Here is a 21674-nt window from a genome sequence, read left to right as displayed (position 1 = left end):
GAGCATGTTTTACAACCTACATAAAAATGTCACTCTGCAATAAAGTTGTTCATTCACACATTGTTACCCTTCCTTACTGGCTCCAACTTCTAAATCAGCTCTCAAAGAAGTTTGCTCAAAACATGTTAGACCAGATGCTTTTTTTAGTTAAAATCATATTTGTGAGAAAATACTGAAAAAATAACCTTAATTCCATTAGAGAAACAAAATAAACTCTATACAGGCTAAAAAACATATACATCAATTCTTTTTGATCAATTTGTCAACAAGAATTCTACTGAATGCATATTATATCATTGACTACAAAATATGTAAAACTAAATTTCAACATCATTGTGACATCATTCAGAGCAAAAATGCAACACAAGCGTTTGATATTCTTCACTGAACAAAGAACAATGTTCAGGATCATGAAATTTGCATGTAAAAGTTCCATGAAATCATTTGCTAAGCCTTCAGTTAAAAAATAATCCCTGACTATTAAGCATTTGGTAAACAAAGGTCAGTTAGTCAATTATGACATGGCATTTCCTCGTCTCATGAAAACACAACCATAAAATATACTTCTGTTTGAGTGACATAAAACAGTTAACACGAATGTCTAGCAAAATTAAGTGCTGATATCCTGTTATTGTTACTTTCAAGGTTAGATTAAATAATATATATCCTAAAATCCTCAGTTTTCAAGAAATTAACGATTTTCTTCAATAGGAATGATCTTATCGATAGTACTGGCAAACATAAAAGTACTGTACCACTCTACCTTTCTTCTCTAACATCATATTAAGACACAGTGAAACAACTGAAGCACTGTTAAATAGTGGGGTTCCAATGATTATTATGAATTGTGAAAAACACATTTTTGATTAATTTGAATTTTGTTGTTTTTGTATAACATGCTTGAATGTCCAAAACTAACCATTAAATTTGACGAATATTCACACACATGTGCTCAACTGCATAAAGCTAAGACAATTGTAACATCTGAACCACTTTTATTGTTTAATTACAATTCCAGTTTCTTTCTTGAATGCTTGCATTTGAATACATGACATTTTTAGTTATAATAAACATTAGTTAGAAACATACTAGTGAAAAACCCTTAAAATTGGTGATTAAATTCAAATTTGTCTATTTCAATTATAATAAAAAATCATTCACAAGTCTACAATCAATAGTGATTTGGTTTCCGATTCCTAAAACTACTGTTCAAAGTGGAATGACCAAATGACTTAGTCATATTCTGGACACTCTGCAAGTTTTCCTCTTTGTCCCTTTCAGTATTTCAGAGTCAAGACAACAGATATTAATTGTTAGATGATGGACAGACTATGTTCAAGCAATGGAGAAAGCATTAACCTGCTTGGACATTTGGCCTCCCTGAGGCCAAAGTTTCCCTGGTGGAATTGATGCATTCTGCAGATGATGCAGACAAGGAGATCTTCTCTGACATAAATGCTCTGAGTCTGTGCCCAGATCTGATATCATATCATTCTTGGACAGGAGGCAGACTATCTACAGATCATGTACAGATTGTACATACACTCTGAGATATGACTGTATGCAGTGAAGCCCAGATGGATAATGTAACCATTTTGGTTATAATGAGCCTGTCAGAGGCATCTTGCATCTGCTTACAACATTCTGCCCTCAAGACATGGAAGACATGAGAAGGACTTGTAGTAAAGAGTGAGGCGTGAGGTGAAATGGGGCTTAAAGTCGCACTTCAGAATATTTCGCTCATGTGATGATGTGCATGCATGTGTATGTATTGATGCTTGAACTACCCCAGAATTCAGCTGGTTTCATACCACTAGCTCACTGAGATGCCATGCTGCAATTGAGCATGAATACTCCACTCAGACACATTATACTGAATCTGAGCTGATTGGTCCTTGTTTCCAAGCAATGCGAAGCACCAGGCAGGGACCAACAAGTACCATATTTTTATGTCTTTTGGTATAACATGACAGGGGATTGAACCTGCAACCATCCGCTCTCTGGTTGTAAAATGTGAGTACAACCACACAGAACCACACATACAACCATGAACAATCACAACTATAAACATCCTTCATACAACCACAAACAACCATAACTGGATACATGTACAGTCATATATAACCACCATTGTGTACAGTTCTTATAAAAGCAAACTGAATGTGAATGAGTACAACCCTTATACAACAAAATACAACCACAAACATATACATCTAAATCAATGTACAACTGTCCAACAATCACATACAACCATACATAGCCATGTTCAAACATACACCATCAGTTACAAACATGTCTGTGTAGATTACTAACAACCATGACTGTGTACAACCCTCATATATCCACAACTCTCACACAACCACACATAGCTAGTAATAATCACATATATCCACAACTCTCACACAACCACACATAGCTAGTAATAATCACATATATCCACAACTCTCACACAACCACACGTAGCTAGTAATAATCACATATATCCACAACTCTCACACAACCACACGTAGCTAGTAATAATCACATATATCCACAACTCTCACACAACCACACATAGCTAGTAATAATCACATATATCCACAACTCTCACACAACCACACGTAGCTAGTAATAATCACATATATCCACAACTCTCACACAACCACACGTAGCTAGTAATAATCACATATATCCACAACTCTCACACAACCACACGTAGCTAGTAATAATCACATATATCCACAACTCTAACACAACCACACATAGCTAGTAATAATCACATATATCCACAACTCTCACACAACCACACGTAGCTAGTAATAATCACATATATCCACAACTCTCACACAACCACACATAGCTAGTAATAATCACATATATCCACAACTCTCACACAACCACACGTAGCTAGTAATAATCACATATATCCACAACTCTCACACAACCACACATAGCTAGTAATAATCACATATATCCACAACTCTCACACAACCACACATAGCTAGTAATAATCACATATATCCACAACTCTCACACAACCACACATAGCTAGTAATAATCACATATATCCACAACTCTCACACAACCACACGTAGCTAGTAATAATCACATATATCCACAACTCTCACACAACCACACATAGCTAGTAATAATCACATATATCCACAACTCTCACACAACCACACATAGCTAGTAATAATCACATATATCCACAACTCTCACACAACCACACATAGCTAGTAATAATCACATATATCCACAACTCTCACACAACCACACATAGCTAGTAATAATCACATATATCCACAACTCTCACACAACCACACATAGCTAGTAATAATCACATATATCCACAAGCCTCACACAACCACATGTAGACACTAATAATCACATATATCCACAACTCTCACACAACCACATGTAGACACTAATAATCACATATATCCACAACTCTCACACAACCACACATAGCTAGTAATAATCACATATATCCACAAGCCTCACACAACCACATGTAGACACTAATAATCACATATATCCACATGCCTCACACAACCACATGTAGACACTAATAATCACATATATCCACAAGCCTCACACAACCACATGTAGACAATAATAATCACATACATCCACAAGCCTCACACAACCACATGTAGACACTAATAATCACATATATCCACAAGCCTCACACAACCACATGTAGCCATGTAATAATCACATATATCCATAAGCCTCACACAACCACATGTAGCCATGTAATAATCACATATATCCACAAGTCTCACACAACCACATGTAGCCAGTAATAATCACATATATCCACAAGAGTCATCAGAAGATGACATATCCTCCCGTCCTCCACATGTTTGAAAGGACAAACAATCTGAGAGTTACTTATTGGTTTTTTTGGACTAAGTTTGAATTGTTTCCATGGAATTCATGGAAATTATAAAAGCCATATATCTGTAACCAGCAAAGTCACAATTTCAAGATCTGTCTCACATATCTGCCAAAATCTGTTGAAAGATATGAAATGGTTTTCGAGTTGTGCTCGGGAATGAAGCCCACCCCTCCATTTTGAGACTAAGTCTGAACATTTCCATGGAAACCAAGAAAATAATAAATCACAAAAACCTTTAAAAACCAAAAGGCACCACTTTGGGGTCTGCCACACACATCTACCAAGTTTCACGGACAGATATTAAGAAGATTTTGCGTTCTGCTCTGCAAACGAAACACACGTCTCACTTTTCAGACTAAGTCTGAAACATTTACATGGAAATCAAGAAAATAATAAATCACAAAAACCTGTAGAGAGCAAAAGGCACCACTTTGGGGTCTGCAACACACATCTGCCAAGTTTCACGGACAGATATTAACAAGTTTTTGAGTTCTGCTCCGGAAACAAAACACACGTCTCACTTTTCAGACTAGGTCCGAAACATTTCCATGGAAACCGAGAAAAAAATAAATCACGAAAACCTGTACATAGCAAAAGGCACCACTTCAGGTTCTGACTGATATATCTACCAAGTTTTGCAGAAAAATATTGAATGGTTTTTGAGTTCTGCTCCAGAAACAAAACACACCTCTCACTTCTGAGACTATGTCTGAAACGTTTCCATGGAAAACGAGAAAATAATAAATCACAAAACCCTATACATAGCAAAAGGCACCCCTTGAGGTTCAGATTGATATATCTACCAAGTTTTGCAGAAAAATATTGAACGTTTTTTGAGTTCTGCTCCAGAAACGAAGCCCACCCCACCATAAGACTAACACCAAAATGTTCCATGGAAAAACAAAAAAAAGGTAAATGTAAAAAAATCTGTAAATAGCAAAAGGCACAACCATAGGCTGAGAATACTATATCTATCAAGTTTGGTCTAAAAATACTGAATGGTTTCTGAGTTATGCTCCGGCAACAAAATGATTACAGACGGACAGACGAGGCGTCGACCATACTATATAACAAGCCTCACACAACCACATGTAGCCATGTAATAATCACATATGTCCACAAGCCTCACACAACCACATGTAGCCATGTAATAATCACATATATCCACAAGCCTCACAAAACCATATGTAGCCATATTGCCAACTTCAAACATGACATTTTCAAACACAAACTTACAAAGACAATCACATATATATGTTACCACTTACACCAATTAACAAGGCATGACACAATGTGTCCGCTGTAAATAAAACACTTAAAAAGCTTCCTATCACTCGTTGATAACACAGCTGTTGATAACACACCTGTTGGTAACACAGCTGTTGATAACACACTTGACAACTCATTCCCTTACCTTAATCTTTCCTTCTCTTTCTGTCGTAATTCAAAATCCTTCTGGATCACTTGCAACACTTGTTCACATTCTTCCTGAGAAAGATGTGTTAAGTTAACCTTCCGTCCCATTGTGAATTTGCTACACTGCGACGATACAAATAGAAGAAGAAGTTATCCTTTAGATCATATGATCTTACACCTTAATTTGTCAGGGGAGCCTCCAGATGTGACTGATGTAGATTTCAGCCAACATGAAAAGCAATACTGATGTCAGGGCATGGATTACTGACAGGTGATGTTGATTTCAGCCACACACAAATGTAAACTGTTCATCACACTCCTTGTTTTTCTAACATTACTGAAAGTAAACAAGAGTTTGAACACTGTTGAAATATGTTCTGATAGAAACACTGTTGAAATATGTTCTGCTAGAAACACTGTTGAAATATGTTGTGATAGAAGCACTACTCAAATATGTTCTGGCATAAACACTGTTGAAATATGTTCTGGTATAAACACTGTTGAAATATATTCTGGTAGAAGATTTTAGGATTTATTCAAGTTGAAGTGCTCTGTTAAAGTTTATGCTCAAGTAGTAACACTGTTGAAATATGTTCGGATAGAAGCTGTTAGTATTCACTCTAGTTGAATTCCTCTGTTGAAATTTACGCTCCTGTTGAAACACTGTTGAAATATGTTCAAATTTGCACTCCAGTAGAATCACCACTGAAATATGCTCCAGTACATGATTAGAGAGATGCTGTCAATACATTTGGTAGACATGAAGTCTACAACAAAAAGTCCTTTGCCTTGTAAATATTATGATCCAAGCATTCACAATGTTAGCTTGTCAATTTCACTGCTGTCAAGACAAGCCTCTCCAGTTATCCAATGGTTATCTGTGGTTACATCAACAAACGCTTCCCCGTTCACTTCCATAGACTCGAAATGAAAACCATCAATACATAGACAAATATTCTATTCACATGCAACAGTCATCAATATCTCCTCAATGCAGTGTCAATAGCGTATTGCAATCCATTTACATACATTTCAATCGAAAGTCGAAACTGACGCACATTCAACATGTCACGGATGAAATGAGTAAATATTCCATAAGAAGATCTTCAACATCTCCTGCATCTATCAATGCTGCATCAAAATTGATGATCCTAAATGGGTAATTGCCCCAAAGGACTTCACATGAAATCTACAAGGGTAAATGTTGTTACCTCCTCTTCCACACATCGTATGCATTTGACTCACAAGAGAATAGACAGGTTTAGCTCTCCTCTCTAGTTGAACGCGGTGGTTACAATAATCGTCCTCCAACACAATAGCAAGATTGCCAGTCTCTCGGTTGCATGTGAAGCTTGTACATTTCCCTCAGCAAGTCAGCTGGTGTCAATAGCCCAAAGACACACTGCAGTGGACGAGGCCTGGGGACACAAACAAGCAAGAATTAGTGAACAATTATGGTCAATGAGTGAACATATGAATAATGATCTGCTCTTGACATCTCAGGCGTAACGTCTTTCTGTCTTAGCAACTCTTACATAATACGGAAGAAACCATGCCTTTTAGTACCTGTTGCTTATATGAATGGTGATCTGCTCTTTACATCTCCAACATAATCCAGCATCTTTCTATTTCAGCAACTCTTACATAATTTGGAGGAAATCATGCCTTTTAGTGCCTACAGCTTGTATTTAAGCCAATGACATCCATAAAGTACATTTCCACAAGCATGACTGGGGGCTTCATGTCGTCCTTACAACTTCTTTCAGCTACTGTAAGTTTATGTAACACAGTCTAGATTAACACCATGTGAGCATTTAATGCATCAGCTTGATGGAGATTTGAACCTGATGACAAATACATTTACATCAGTGTGTGAATAAGCTGAATCAACTCTACTTTAGACATGATTACAGTTATATGATTGTGTGTTGAGGGAAGGTACAGAGTTTTGTAGTTTGTAGGCGTTTATAGATGTTAAAGTCATGACTCAAGGGATGACATTGACACACCAAGGTCCATTATCAGATCAAACTATAATTAAAGATTCACATTGGTTAAGCGTGCCATTTGTTGTGAATCTTTAGATTCATTCTAGAAGAAGACATTTAACATCTAGATTGATTGGTGCGGGGCTGTATGCATATGGATGATTATAGGTGTCCATATACTCCAGAACACTGGGAGGAGCACTGAAACACACGTTTCTCTTTTATCTAGAAACACAAAAACATATACAGTGGACTGACAACTCTCTAAAGCCACATTCCCTGTAAACTGATATGTTTGCAGTCCCAAATTTGGCCCTATATAACATCACACAAGAAACTCTCAATAATGTAACATCCCTCTATTCCAAAGTCTGACACTCAAATCCAGTCACCAAACATATTTATAGAGCAAACTGACTCTCTAAACCTGACGTTCTAATTTCACAAGAGATCGCATTAGCCAAAACATGGTGTTTTTTTGCAATCAACACCTATATGAGAGGAAACCTCCAAGGCATAATTGGATTATCTGTTCAATATTTGCTAATCCCTCACAAACTTCTTAAATGCTGATCAAAAAGATAATTACTTGAATAATGGATTCCCAGATTGTTGAAATCACATGTTAAGTGCATGTTAAGAATTTCTCCAAACTCCTAAACCGACATTGCAAACCAGACCAGAGGGATGTTGGTTCAAAAACAGTCCATTGTATTGCAATGGTAAAAAATGGAGTCACAGGCTCTGTTGCTCCTTTGAGTAAGTTTTGTTTTACACCCCTCTCAGCAATATTTCCTCTATATGGCGGTGGTCTTTACGTAATTGAGTCTAGACCAGACAATTCAGTGATCAACAGCAGAGCATCAGTCTATGCAACTGGAATACAATGACATGTGTCAACAATGTTAGCGAGTCTGACCACCAGATTCCATTTAAGTTGCCTCTTACAACAAGCATGGGTTACTGAAGATCTGTCTAACCTGGATCTTTGTGGGTTAGCTTCCTGAATTATTCTGGCATACATGCATTCAATCATTATTTCATAATACATATTACCAATACTTATAAAAATAAAATTGTCCCACTGTCTTGATGACTGAAAGCTGCAAGAACGTCATTAATGTTTGAAATTGATAATAGTACTGCGCAACTGACATTTTCAATATGGCCGTCATGACAGCCATGTTATAAAATCAAATCAGACTTACACTTGAAATGAAAGCTCTGAAAATGGGAAAAGGAGGTGACAATTTTATAAGCATTTTTAAGTTCACAATACACTGCATCATCATTCGTTCAATCTCTGAACATTCTTGACAAAGCAATAAAACATTCTTGACAAAGCAATAAAAATTGGTCAAACTGTAAAAATCTAAAATGAATGATGACATAACACATAGTTCACATGAATTTCCATCAGAAACAATTTCACAGCAGGTTTCAAAGCAAACTACTGGTGGTGAAAATAATAACAGAATAACGTTTTCATGCTGCCAGAGCAAATTCATTGGCGTCACATAATTAGAACATAGAAATGTTAGGGTGATGTCGGTCATCGATAACTGCTCCCTGAATAATCATCAACCATTCATTATTTGGTACGACCAGAGTAACCTTCCTTGTCAACATGTTCTCATACTGAGTGAACTGAAGAAAACACTTCGCTCTTCACCAGCATGCCTGTCTGCCATGATTTACATGTAAAAGTCATCGTCAAACCCTTTCCAAGACTTATATTGTCGTTGCTAGACTTATAAAAGCTGCGATGATATCCATTCTGGGACAACAGAATGAGAGTATAATTATTGCTGCTTCACTTGTGCATTTAACAGTTAGTGAGTGAGAATGGCTTTATGCTGCTTTTAGCAAATATATCAGCAATATCCCAGCAATATCCCAGCAATATCACAGTGGGGGACACACAATTCTTCAGTACCACAGTACACCACCTACCTGCCATTCAACAGAGTCAGACACCAAATGATGCGTAAGTGGGTAGAGAATGGACAGGTACACTTTACAGGTATTGTCACCAACACTCCTACCAATCACGCATGATTGGGTGGACATTTAAGATAATTTTTGCAACAATTACTTCCTAAGATGCATCCATCCTAAAGAATTACCAGCCCTTAAAAAACATCAGTGACAGTTATAAATGTATCAATATTACAGTCAAATTGATATATTTGAAGTAACGAAAACTGAAGACGTTGGAAGAAACTAAAACATAACTAATTTATTCTTTTCAAATAAGGAATTGCTGCTTCCCCCAAAAAAATTTACAGCAACAAAATTGTGTTTAGTGCCCTCTTCATAAAATTGTAAAATTTTGTAAAAGGCTCAATGACAAGAATGCAAGGATGTAAGTATTGAAGTAGGGATTGTTTGTACTTCAAATAGGTGTTATATTGGGCATTAACAAGATTAACTCGCATGCAAGGAAACATACAAATCTACTCACAGTCACCAACCACCTAAATACATGGCATGATTATTTCTGTCACATCAACTGTGTCATCATATTTCCACATCAACCACTAAATATCGTGTCCAGTGATAATCTTTGATGAACATTAAAAATGTTATTTTTACAAAAGGAAATAAAAGCAAATGCAGTTTAAACCATGCGTTATGTGAATAATGGGTCAAAAGTAAGAAGAGTTTGTTTCAGACAATGAATCCTAATCTTACTAGTATTTTCAGATTTTGATGAAAGGCTAGTATTTGATTTTCTGTGATCCTGAAAAAAACTGTTATGAAAACAAAAAAAATATAACTTTCATTTCCAATTTACTTCAACATGTTTATTTTAAAAGAAATTTTGTAATTAAATCCGTATAGACATGAAGGTTTTAATAACCTACCCAATAAATGATGATCATGAAAACATTCAGTGACTCGGCAGTGGGTCAGTGACACCATCAATACATTCAAATAATACATGGATGGTGGTGTCAGTCTAGTGGTTAAAGTGTTCGCTTGTCACCCGTCACCCTGGTTTGCAGTCCCATAAGGGTACAATGCAGATGTCGCCCTCTGTGATATTACCGGAACAATGCTAAATGCAATAATGAGAATAGGTAGGAGTGAAAAAAGAGGAAAATGTTCTGGGCATCTCTGGGGTTCTGTTAATTGAAACACCATAACATATATCATGAATGACACCAGCATGATCAAATACTGAGAATTTTGCTGATTCATGGAAAATTCTGTAAATTTTCATGGAAATCCCTGTAAATGGGGCGTAATAAGGTAGTCACTCACTCACTATAACAATCCAAACCCAGATATGTTGCATACAATAAAAACATAATGTCAGCATATACACTGCTCACAAAATAACCACATTATTTAATCTAACTAGCAAAATTGACCAGGTCTTCCAATAAACCGATTCAACAATTACCTCATTATTGCTAAAACTATTAACAACTTCCGATATATCATTTCTCATATGGAGGCATGACTTTCAATGTGTTTCATTTAAAACAAATTATTCGGTTAAATCACATGCACTGTCATATTTCAATAACCTACCCAATAAATGGTCATTCAAGGTCACAAACACATTCAGTGCCATGGGTCAGTGACATAATAATATCAATAAATACAAACATCAATTAACTCAAACATTGTACAAACTCAGATATGTGGCACATTGGGCTAACTCTCAATATGTTAACGTATACAATGCTCACAAGGCAACCAAATTAATAATCCAATAAACAAAACTGACCAGGTCTAGCAACAAACAGGTTCACTAATTACCCCATAAAAACAAAAACTGTTAACCAACTCAATACGTACCTCACAACTGTGTCAACTTCCTACATATCATTTGGTCAAACTGAGCTACCGACTTGCAACATGTCTGCATTCAGCATCAATTTGCCTTGTGTTATCATTAATCAATATGAAATAAAGCAATAAACTGAACAACATTGTTACAACCTCATGCCGCCTTCATAAAGCCATTGACAGTGTGACGAAAACCATTATCTACTGTAGCCACACGTGACTGTGTGGGGATCAAGCTCATGTGGAGATGGCACGTGATGTTGGTTTATACTAGTGTCATTCAAAGCTCCAATACAGGTATACATTCAGAGACACGATGGAAATAATTGTATCTTTTGTACAGCATGAAATTCTCAAATTTGAAGTGATATTGTCAAAAGTCTGATTGCTCTTGTGACCTACAATATTCCACAAAGGCGAAATATATGGTAATGACCGACATGGCGCTTCGGAATTCGCCTCTCCAAATGTATATGTAAATAAAACAATTTGACGGGGATATTTTACAAATTTTCATGCTGTAGAAATTATTGCCTAAACATTAGTGAAGCCTGACTTACTTAGTTCAATATATAATCAAAAACCAACCTAACACAACAAATTAATTTCATTTGATGTTACAGACCTGAAAGTCTCATGAACATTACAAAACAACAGAATAGTTTCAATATGTTTGACATCTGCCCAATTAACCATCTCAGATGGGTTAAACAATGGGTTGTAAATTGTAATTGTAAAATACCGAAGAAAGTCTTTACTTTCTGAATAACAACTGATGATTTCATGGTTAGTAATCTCCTGCCTCTGTTATCACCTTGATAAGACAGAAATAAAGACAAAAGCCTGAGAGTTCTAATGAGATTTAGCTTTGCATAAAACAACTGAAACAAGAAACAAAAACATAGTATATGTCACAGTATTTTCACTAAATGAAAAATGTATGTAAAAATGACTTAGCATTAATAACTACTCTCCTGTTCATCATAATCTTGTAAAAGTTGTTTATTACAGTATTTGTGGAAATAACTCTCACTGTTTGGTGTATGCAGAATACAAATCGCAGAAATGAAACTTCATCATAACCAGCTGTCTCCATTTTGCTGTACAGATGTTCTGCATTCACAAGAAAAAATTTCATGTTTTAGATTCAAGTTAACAGCTTGTCCCATATTCATTTTTGATTTTCAGTGTTACACAATGTGACTCCAAATATGACACCTCACTTAATCTAAACTGTTCTGGCGTCATACTTGTCTGAAGGTAGGGGTTGCTGATAACATATTGATCAAAATTTCCAGCTCAAATATTCTCTAATCAAATGCACTTTACGCAAATTATATGGTCTGTCCCACATTATTTCCCCTCATGCTTAGCCCTCCCTGCAATGCTAAAGCCCTAAATGAAGCAAGTCTAGATATTTCAAATTTTCACTGGGGCTCCTTTTAAATTTACATGATTCTATTTGTAACCATCACAATCATATTTATTCAGGACAAAGTACTAGTTTACAAGTTACAGTTAAAGAGATGTTCCTATGAGGCTTCTTTAGATGCTGATACTATTTTACCAGCAATAGGTCTCCCGTTCTGTCCTGTGCGATAGCTGGTCCTTAACATGGACGACTGGTAATTCTGTGCAGCCATATAGTTCATAGCAAAATCATTACAACTGTTATTTTCCAAGTATCAAATTTCAAATTATTACTGTATACATTGACATAGATATCAGAATAATAAGATATAATTAATTTGACATATTTCATATTTCCCATAAAATTATTTCATGTCTTTATGAAATGTGAAAAAACAGCCACAGGCAAGTATTTCCAAACTCAGGATTTGAGGATGATAACGTTCTCACATCATCATCATAAAAAATGATTTTGCAAAAAATATATAAAATTATAAAACGTTTAAAATCAAAGATTTGAGACAAAATCCAGGCAATCTGTAGGTATACCTGGCATGGAAGATAACTATATCTCAAAACAGACAATGGCCGATGATTACACTCTAAAAATCAAACCAAAGCATGTACTCTTCAGTAAGCAAAGATCATCAAGTTCACTTGACATCATTGAATCCCTTCTTTTTACCATCTGCAATGGCAGTCCTGATAGTTAAAAGTAAGTGAGTATAGTTTTACCCCACTTTTAGCAATATTGCAGCAATATCACAGCAGGGGACACCAGAAATGGACTTCACACATTATACCCACTTGGGGAATCAAACCTGGGTCTTCAGCATGATGATTTGACTCAGATTTACCCTCAGTATGCCTGTTTCAAGATTTTTAAGAACAAGTTTTCAAGGCACTTCTGGTCAAAATGTTAGGTAAATGAATTTGTCAATCAATTCATTTGATAATTCAAGCAAAACCTATGTCAGCAATTAAAAGTCCAGGATGATGTTTAAATTTTGTTGAATTATGCTGTTTTTTGATTGCTGATATTCACAACCAAGGTTTTATGTTGTACAATGCAAATGAACAGAAATCAAAATTTATGTCTCGTTTGGGAAAAAACACAAGGACTTACAAGACTTATCAGTTTAAAGCATTTTCAAAGCAAACCCTAACTTCGGGCCTTTTCAAGACTAGTGCTGAAACTGAAGGCCGTTTCCAGCCGTGTGGCACAAAGTATTGGCAGTGAGCCTGGATAAAAGCTTACAAATTGTTTCCTAAGACATATTCATTTTTAATGGTAAAAATGTTAATTACCTTTTAACAAAATATAAATCCACCAAAAGCAATATCCATTACAAAATACACAATGTTAATGAGTAATAATCCCAATGTTTTCAATCTCCCGATAACCAATAAATCCAAGTAACTTATGAAATTGTCACAATGACATTTGAAAGATTATCCAATCACAAAATGTCAGACTCGTTCTTGGTGAACTTGTTCAATCTCACCTCGGCATGAGCTGATACTCAGACCTGCAAACTGCTGAGCAAACAAGCCAATCTGCCGCCAGCTATTTGGTTGTCAATTTCCTGTAGTTATCTACGGGATCGGTGGTGACACGGAATGGTAAATGGCACTTGCAGACCACTTCAGAACCAGCATCAAATGATCAAGTGAACTGCATTTGAATTGAGCAGCATGGATTCCAAGTCTTACAAACTTGATGCCTGATCTTTTTTAACAAAAAAATTGTGTTCTGGGATAGATAAAGGGTTATCAGTCTAAATCCTTCAGAATTTCTCTCAAACAACTGTTCATGTGCATTCAAAACCATGGCTGAAGCAAAGCTGATTTTTTTTATCCATGCGTACCTTTTGTTCGCGGATAATTAAACATATCCTAACTCATGGTTAATGCAACAGGAAGATCAGTCTAAACAAACAGTCAATTGTTCAAAACTATTTTCTTTGTCAAAATTTAATGACAGTGTGGGTGAGTTTTATGTCACACTCACCAATATTCCAGACATATGTTGGCCGTATGTGAATAATAGAGTCTGGACCAGACAATGCAGTGATCAACACCATGACCACTGATCTCCACAACTGGAACACTAGAACACTATGACACATGTCAACCAAGTACAGCGAGTCTGACCATCAATCCCATTAGTTGCCTCTTACGGCAAGTATGGGTTGCTGAAGATCAGTTTTAACCAGAATCCTCACTGGTCTTTAATATCAATTTTTCAGACAGAAACCATTAGTATCAAATACAATGTAGTGTCCCACAATGCAACAATCACAACATCAAAACATACATACTACCAAAAAGATTAACTTCAGGCTAATGAAAAAATTGGGTATTTTTAACTTCTCTTAACATCATTTTCATAAAGAAACAAAAAACAAATGCATTTTGAGTTGGGATCAGTAAAAGCTGTTGTATGGTCTCATGCCACTTGATGCTCAAGTAAAGCATCTTCATAAACTGTAATTTGTTTCCATTGGAGAGAAGCATATTGTTAGACGTAAAAATAACCAATATTTGTTATGTGACATCTGTACGAAATCATAGCAAATAGATTGTCAGTATATTTATACTGCAGCCATTAATGATGGAACACATTCCTGCATGTTAACTTTCGTATAACAGCTGATTTCACAGACTCGTAACTCGTTTGAGAAAATGGGATGTGAAAATTAAATCTGATGGATATTTCTCTTTTTAAGCCTCACAATAATAGAGCATTGAGTATGTCACCAGCAGGTGGGTGAGTGAGTCAATGGGAGAGTGAGTGGGCAGGTGAGTGAGTGAATGAGTGAGAGAGCAAGCAAGTTTTTATGTCACATGAATGGGTGGGTGAGTGAGTGAGTGAATGAGTAAGAGAGAACGAATATGTTTTTACATCATGTAAGTGAATGAGTGAGTATCACTTAACAAATAGCAATGTTCCAGCCTAACTGTCACTTTTAGCAATATTACAGCAACATCACGGCTGGACACACCAGAGACTGGCTTCAAACTGTACCCAATCGAACACATGTCTTCAGCCTGACAACCCAATGCTTCAACCACAAGACTTTATCAAAGCATGTTTAACATGTGAATAATAAAGACGTAACAAGAACTAAAGTTTCAACATTAAAAATAATATGAGGCAAGTACTCTGTTTTCAGAAAGGACTTAACTGCGTTGCTATGAAGAATGTTGCAGAATAACCTCAAAGGTTCCTGGAGTGAAGACCAGATAGACCCTAGAGAAGCTCCTCAAACTCCCAAGACAATGAACCAGACAGAACAGCACGGAAAACCTACAACACAATTAATCAAACAGATTGACTTTAGTATTCAAGTCCTGTTTGGCAACATTCCATAGAAAAAAAGAGATTCAAGATCTTATCAGTTTTGCTTCATAATCAAATGTCAGTGGATTTACCGGATCATGACAAGACAATCATCAGAAATATATAAAAATATTATGCCTTTAGTAAACAAACTCCGAACCTGTCATGAATAAATCAGAACAAAAATGAAATTATTCTGAATTCCAAAATAATATGGCCTTCCCCTGCTAATAGTCTTTGTCTTCCATCCACCAAGATAAAGTAAGTTAGGGGGGTGGGTCAGAGCATAAGGAGATGGATGGGTTGCAGTTGTGCAGCAAATAGGAGTTCACTTTGTGCAAAAGACAGCACATCAGTTCAATTTCTTTCTTTTCAAATCTAGAATGAAAATGACAATCCTAGAAAAAAATATCCAAGACACTTCAACAAAGTAAAGTAACATTTTAGATCTGTGAATTTAAAATCTTCAAGACCATAAATCTAATCCATTTGTAAATCTGTTGTCAAAACTATTGAATTAGAAAGATCAGAGTAAATCAAGGCAGTAATGAAAAGTTTAGAAAAGACCTATGATTATCGGACAAACGTGACCTTCAATCACATGAAATACCCTTCAGTGACCAGAATCATGGCTAAATTTCACATGCACCATGCAAAGATCACTTTTAATCTCAATCAAATCTCAAACACAAAGGTCTGGCAGCACAAAACAGAAAAAGATGCAAATTGTTCCAAAATCCAAGAAGCCTCCATATTCATTGCGTCTATTTCAAAGACAGTTCCTGTGCCAGTTGATGAGGATAGTGATCAGTGGCATGACAACACTTGAAATTACAACTCACGTAAATTACAAATTCATCAAGATGGAGGTCCTTTCGACCCAAGACAAGATGACATTTGTGAAAAAAAACTGCTTGAGAACAAATGAACTGCTGGTTGTTATAACATTACTCCGTTCGGACAAGAAAGGTTGTGAATTTCAGCGTTTCGTTCGACCTTTTCAAGGTTGAAATATTCAAGGGCAAATAAATTTAAACACATTTCTCTGACAAGACCAACCAACATGTATTTTCAGAACATGGGAATATCACTTTGCATTTTCATTTCATTTTTTACTACAACGACAATGGGCAAAGCAAAGGAAAAATTTGTTGGTTTTGCTGACTGAGATTCTTACGGGGTTCTTTCCTGAGCATCCAAATAAGGACATACTCTACACTTTTGTGCCAAACTGATTTCTGTTTTAGTTAAAGGTAGTGCCTCCCTTAACCTGCACAAATCATACAAATCTGCCTACACAATCATACTGTTAGACAGTCTTGAAAAGCATCAAACTGACTCTCAAAACTTACAAATATCTGTCAGTATAATATGTCTGTGCAAGCCTTAGTGTATCTGAGTATCATGTGTCATTGTGTTTCCATTCATCCATATAAAAACAAAAGATTTTGTTGGAGCATTACTTAAAGAGGCATTTCACTAGACATCATTGTGCAATCAGGTTATGTGTCATGCTGCCTGGCGTAATTAATAAACTGTGGCTACAGTTCTTACACACTCCAGTTATTTCTGATGACAGCCATAGAGTGCCTTGGTAACTTCTGAAGCTAAAACGCCTATCATCAAAGCCAGGTTTCATGAGCTTTCATCAGTCATATAACTCCTTGTTTACTTAAAGCTGAGAGTATAGTCAGAGAATTTTCTAAACACTTTTGTTGAAGACAACTTTTGTTCAGATAAACAAATCATTCAGATATCTGAATCAGGACCTAGGTGGTCAGCTACACGTGAAAGCAAAACAACTAAAAATAACAGTGAAACATTACATCTTTATTTAACATACCATGTATTTTATTTAACATACTAGCATGCAAAACACCTTGTCAACTCAATGTCAAATGTTAACTGTTTCTTCTCTAACTAACCTACATGCCCTGGGATAAATATTCTAACTATAAATGAATTAACTAGCACCCAGCACAATGTTTTGACAAGTGGTAGACATGACAGACTTCATGTTTTGATATATGAGGTGTTCGGATATACAAGGCATATCTGTACATATTTTGCTGTTTTGTTACCAAAATTGACCGTTCGGACACAGAAACCAAACATTCCGTTATATGAGGTAAATTGCAACTTGAAAATTTTGGAAACCGAGGTATTCGGATATCTGAAGTTCGGATATACAAGGTCTGACTGTATTTGTGCTGAAAGTATAACTTATTACAATATGGCAGATATATCACCTGAGAGCAATGTTTGTGGAAACCATAAATGAGGTGGATATTTGACATTTACCATTTCTGTGAAAGCCATGAGCTTGATGCTGACAGACCAATGGCATCATCATTTTGGATCGGAACCCAGCAACAATGGAACCTGCACGCCTGCTGATGAACTGGTATCATATGTTTTAGTGCTATGATGAACCTACCTGTGGTTTATGTCTGAATGCAGCATCAATTTTCTGAGACAAGCAATCAGCTGACATGCATTAACACAGGGTGACAAATATTCTGGATAATATAACCTCGCCGCTCACCAGAAAACATTCTAAATCTGATTGCGTAATGCTATCAGGACAAGCCAAAATGAACAGCCATATGGATTACGCACCAACAGACTGAAGAATCTTGTCAGCCAACACATGGAACATGGAGAATTGGCACAAATGAAGTATCACAGGCTGTATTGATATGGGACATATCTGCAAGGGAATATGGGATTATCTGAGTGATGAAACACCAAATTTATTATGATCCTGAAAATTTGCAATTATTATAATTAAGAAAATGGTACAACATTTACAAGAAATGATACAACAAAATTCAGATCAACAGTAAGCCACAGTGACAGCAACAGGTACTGTCCACGTTGATGCCTGATATCATAAATAACACTGCATGTTGACATGCCTCATCCTGACATCAAGGGGCACTTATTATCATGATGAGGCTTTCATCCAGGGAGCCAAGCATGGATGCTCATAACTGTCCAGCCAGGCAATTGACACTCTGACGCCAGTCAGAAATTTGAACCAACCACTGGCATGGCAGCTGTGTCCATGTTGTGTCTTAAATATTGTGAAGCACACTTTATACAAAGCAAGTGAGGTTACTTTTACGCCGCTTGTATCAATTTTAGAGCAATATCACAGCACGGGATACTAGGAATAGGCTTCACACAATGTACCCATATAGGGAATGGAACCCTGGTCTTCAGTATGATGAGAGAACACTTGAACCACTACGCTACACCCATCATCACCATGACAGGTATTAAACTGATGCATTTGTTATTTTGCTTCAATACTATTGTCAGCATATGGTCAACGGTTGTAAGAATATAGTGAATTACTGAGTTTAGTTTTAAGCCACTGTTAGCATTATTAAAGCAACATCATGGCGGGGGACACCAGATACTGGCTTCAGACACTGTACCCATGTGCAAAATAAAACATCGGGTCTTCAGCGTGTTGAGCTAACACCTTAACCACTATGAAACCTCACCACCAATCTTTGCAAGGAAAGGATGAGATTATGAAGGATGGAAAGAAATCACCCTTGGAAGAATTCAGTATCCCAATCAGTGAAATAGTGTAGCAGCAGACAGTGAGCATTGTTTACACCACTTTTAGCAATATTCCAACAATATCACAGCTGGGGCACCAGAAATTTGCTTCCTGCACTGTACCCATGTGGGGAATCAAACCCAGATTTCTGTCATGACAGTTGAATGCTTTATCCTCAAGACTAACTAAACCATCTCTTAACAGAAACAACCTTAAAGTGGACATCAGGTTGCTGTGTCTTTGACTGATGACATGTCTCTTGAGCACTGAACGCAGCTTGCTGGAACTCAGCAAGTGGGTGTTTCAGATAACACTACACTAACATCACAAGAGGTCAGTTTAATGAGGGAGACAGGTCCCAAGGGACACTGGTCATAGAAGTTTAGAAGCCCTGACAGCCAAAATCGTGTTGACAAAGTCAGAAACGTACTTAGGCAAAACCAGATTTTGAACCAATGATCATAGATTTCTTGAGTGCCAACTGAAGGAATCTCTATTTCTACCCACAATGTTCTATGCCTTTCAATAACCAAAGACTAAATTCTTGTCACTGTACCAAACATATTTTCCGATGCCTTTTTATCAGACAGTAAGTATATCTAGCTTTAAATTATGAAGATACCCATGGACGAGTAGCAAAAATTAAAATCTCATAAATATCACTAAAATATGATATATCAAATAAAAAAAGGCCAAATCTTTTAGTCCAATCATAAGAATTCCACAAGTTCACTGGCACTTTCAGAAGCACTATTAATACTCATCATCACATCAATTATTCCCAGAAATGTTTGAAACCTACTCTACGGTCTCTGCATTACTCATGACTGTACTGATCTTGATTGATACTGTTTCCATGACAGTTAAAAGGTCGGCGTGACCTTCTACAGACAGGAAGATAGATAAGGCAATCGCACCAGGAGCAGACACAATTGATCAGACCAATGTTATTCTCTCTTCCAGTAAAAGTATGTGTCCTAAAAAAAAACAATATGAAAAGACATGACAAAAGACTGAAAAATAGTTGGAGAAATTGTCATAGCGGGAATCCTACATGGAAATTCAATCTACGCTGAACCTTTAGAGTGACTGTCCTTTGATTTAAAAGCTTAACAAAGCTTTTAAGCTTTAGCTTAAAAAAGAGGTTTTCAGGAAGAGAAGACAAACATTATAGCTATTAAAAACAAAATCAAATTTTTCAACTGTCACTCAACATCTTTAATCTTCACTGTATTTTCCTTTGTGTTAATGGTGGAATTTCTTCTAGATTTTTGGTAAATACATCCATTCCAGTGAGTCTGATAATGGATTTACAAGTAGTTCAAATACAAGTGTGAGGTACCCTGGTGGTCAAAATGTAGGCTTGCCATGCCGAAGACCCAGGTTTGATTTCCCACATGGGTACAGTGTGTGAATCTCATTTCTGGTGTCCCCTTCGTGATTTTGCTGAAATATTGCTAAAAGAGACATAAAAATCTCACTCACTCACTCAAATACAAGTGACTGTCTGTTGTGTATTGAACTGAGCATCTATCTGGGGGCAGGACGGTTGCTGGTATTTCCCTATACCCGGATACTCAAATATGGCACTTATGGTTACTTTGCTGCAGAATTAAGGGGATAAGGCTTGGGACATGATAACTCATAGCAGAGAGGCATTAATAGTCCAGCACAAGTCATAGACACACAAATGCAACACAGAGATGCACAAAGACACAAAGACACAAATACACACACATGCACACCTCACATGCATGCAGACACATGGTGCTATGTAAATGCTGAAATGTATGTACACCTTACACTGAATTACTGCTTAATCATGTTAATTATGAAAATAAAGAATAACAGCAGCACTGTGTTGTGTAAGTGAGCGAGTTGGGCTGAACACTGCCTTTACTAGTGAGAGAGTTTTGTTTTACGCCACACTCAGCAATATTCCAGCAATAATCTGGACCAGACAATCCAGTGAACAACAGCATGAACATTGATCTGTGCAAATGGGAACCAATGAAATGTGTCAACCAAGTCTGCGAGCCTGATCACCTGATCCCATTAATCGCCTCTTACGACAAACATAGTTGCCATTTTTGTCAAGAATGGGTTGCTGAAGGCCTATTCTACCCTGGATCTTCACTGGCCAGCTGTATGTGTAAGGAAAAGTGAAGCATCCCATATGAAAGTACAACCCATCAACAAGGGGACCGTTAATTTTGAAAATCATATTACATCATCAGTTTCTGCTTTATCGCAATTCTG

At 36.6% G+C, this 21674-nt stretch overlaps 1 protein-coding gene across 5 annotated transcripts in view; it reads right to left on the bottom strand.

Annotated features, from left to right (window-relative positions):
- The window catches only part of LOC137299013 (uncharacterized), a 159361-nt gene that overhangs the window by 113646 nt on the left and 24041 nt on the right, over positions 1-21674 (bottom strand). For all 5 annotated transcript variants that reach the window (XM_067831478.1, XM_067831479.1, XM_067831481.1 and 2 more), the window contains exon 2: positions 5298-6717. In XM_067831478.1, coding sequence (XP_067687579.1) covers positions 5298-5407 — 110 coding nt within the window. In that variant the 5' untranslated portion in view covers positions 5408-6717. The remainder of the gene's footprint in view (positions 1-5297; positions 6718-21674) is intronic.

Source organism: Haliotis asinina, chromosome 10 (assembly GCF_037392515.1).
Source record: "Haliotis asinina isolate JCU_RB_2024 chromosome 10, JCU_Hal_asi_v2, whole genome shotgun sequence".
NCBI classification, from domain to species: domain Eukaryota; kingdom Metazoa; phylum Mollusca; class Gastropoda; order Lepetellida; family Haliotidae; genus Haliotis; species Haliotis asinina.
Note: the sequence above shows the minus strand (reverse complement) of the source record. Positions and strands in the feature narration are given on the sequence as shown.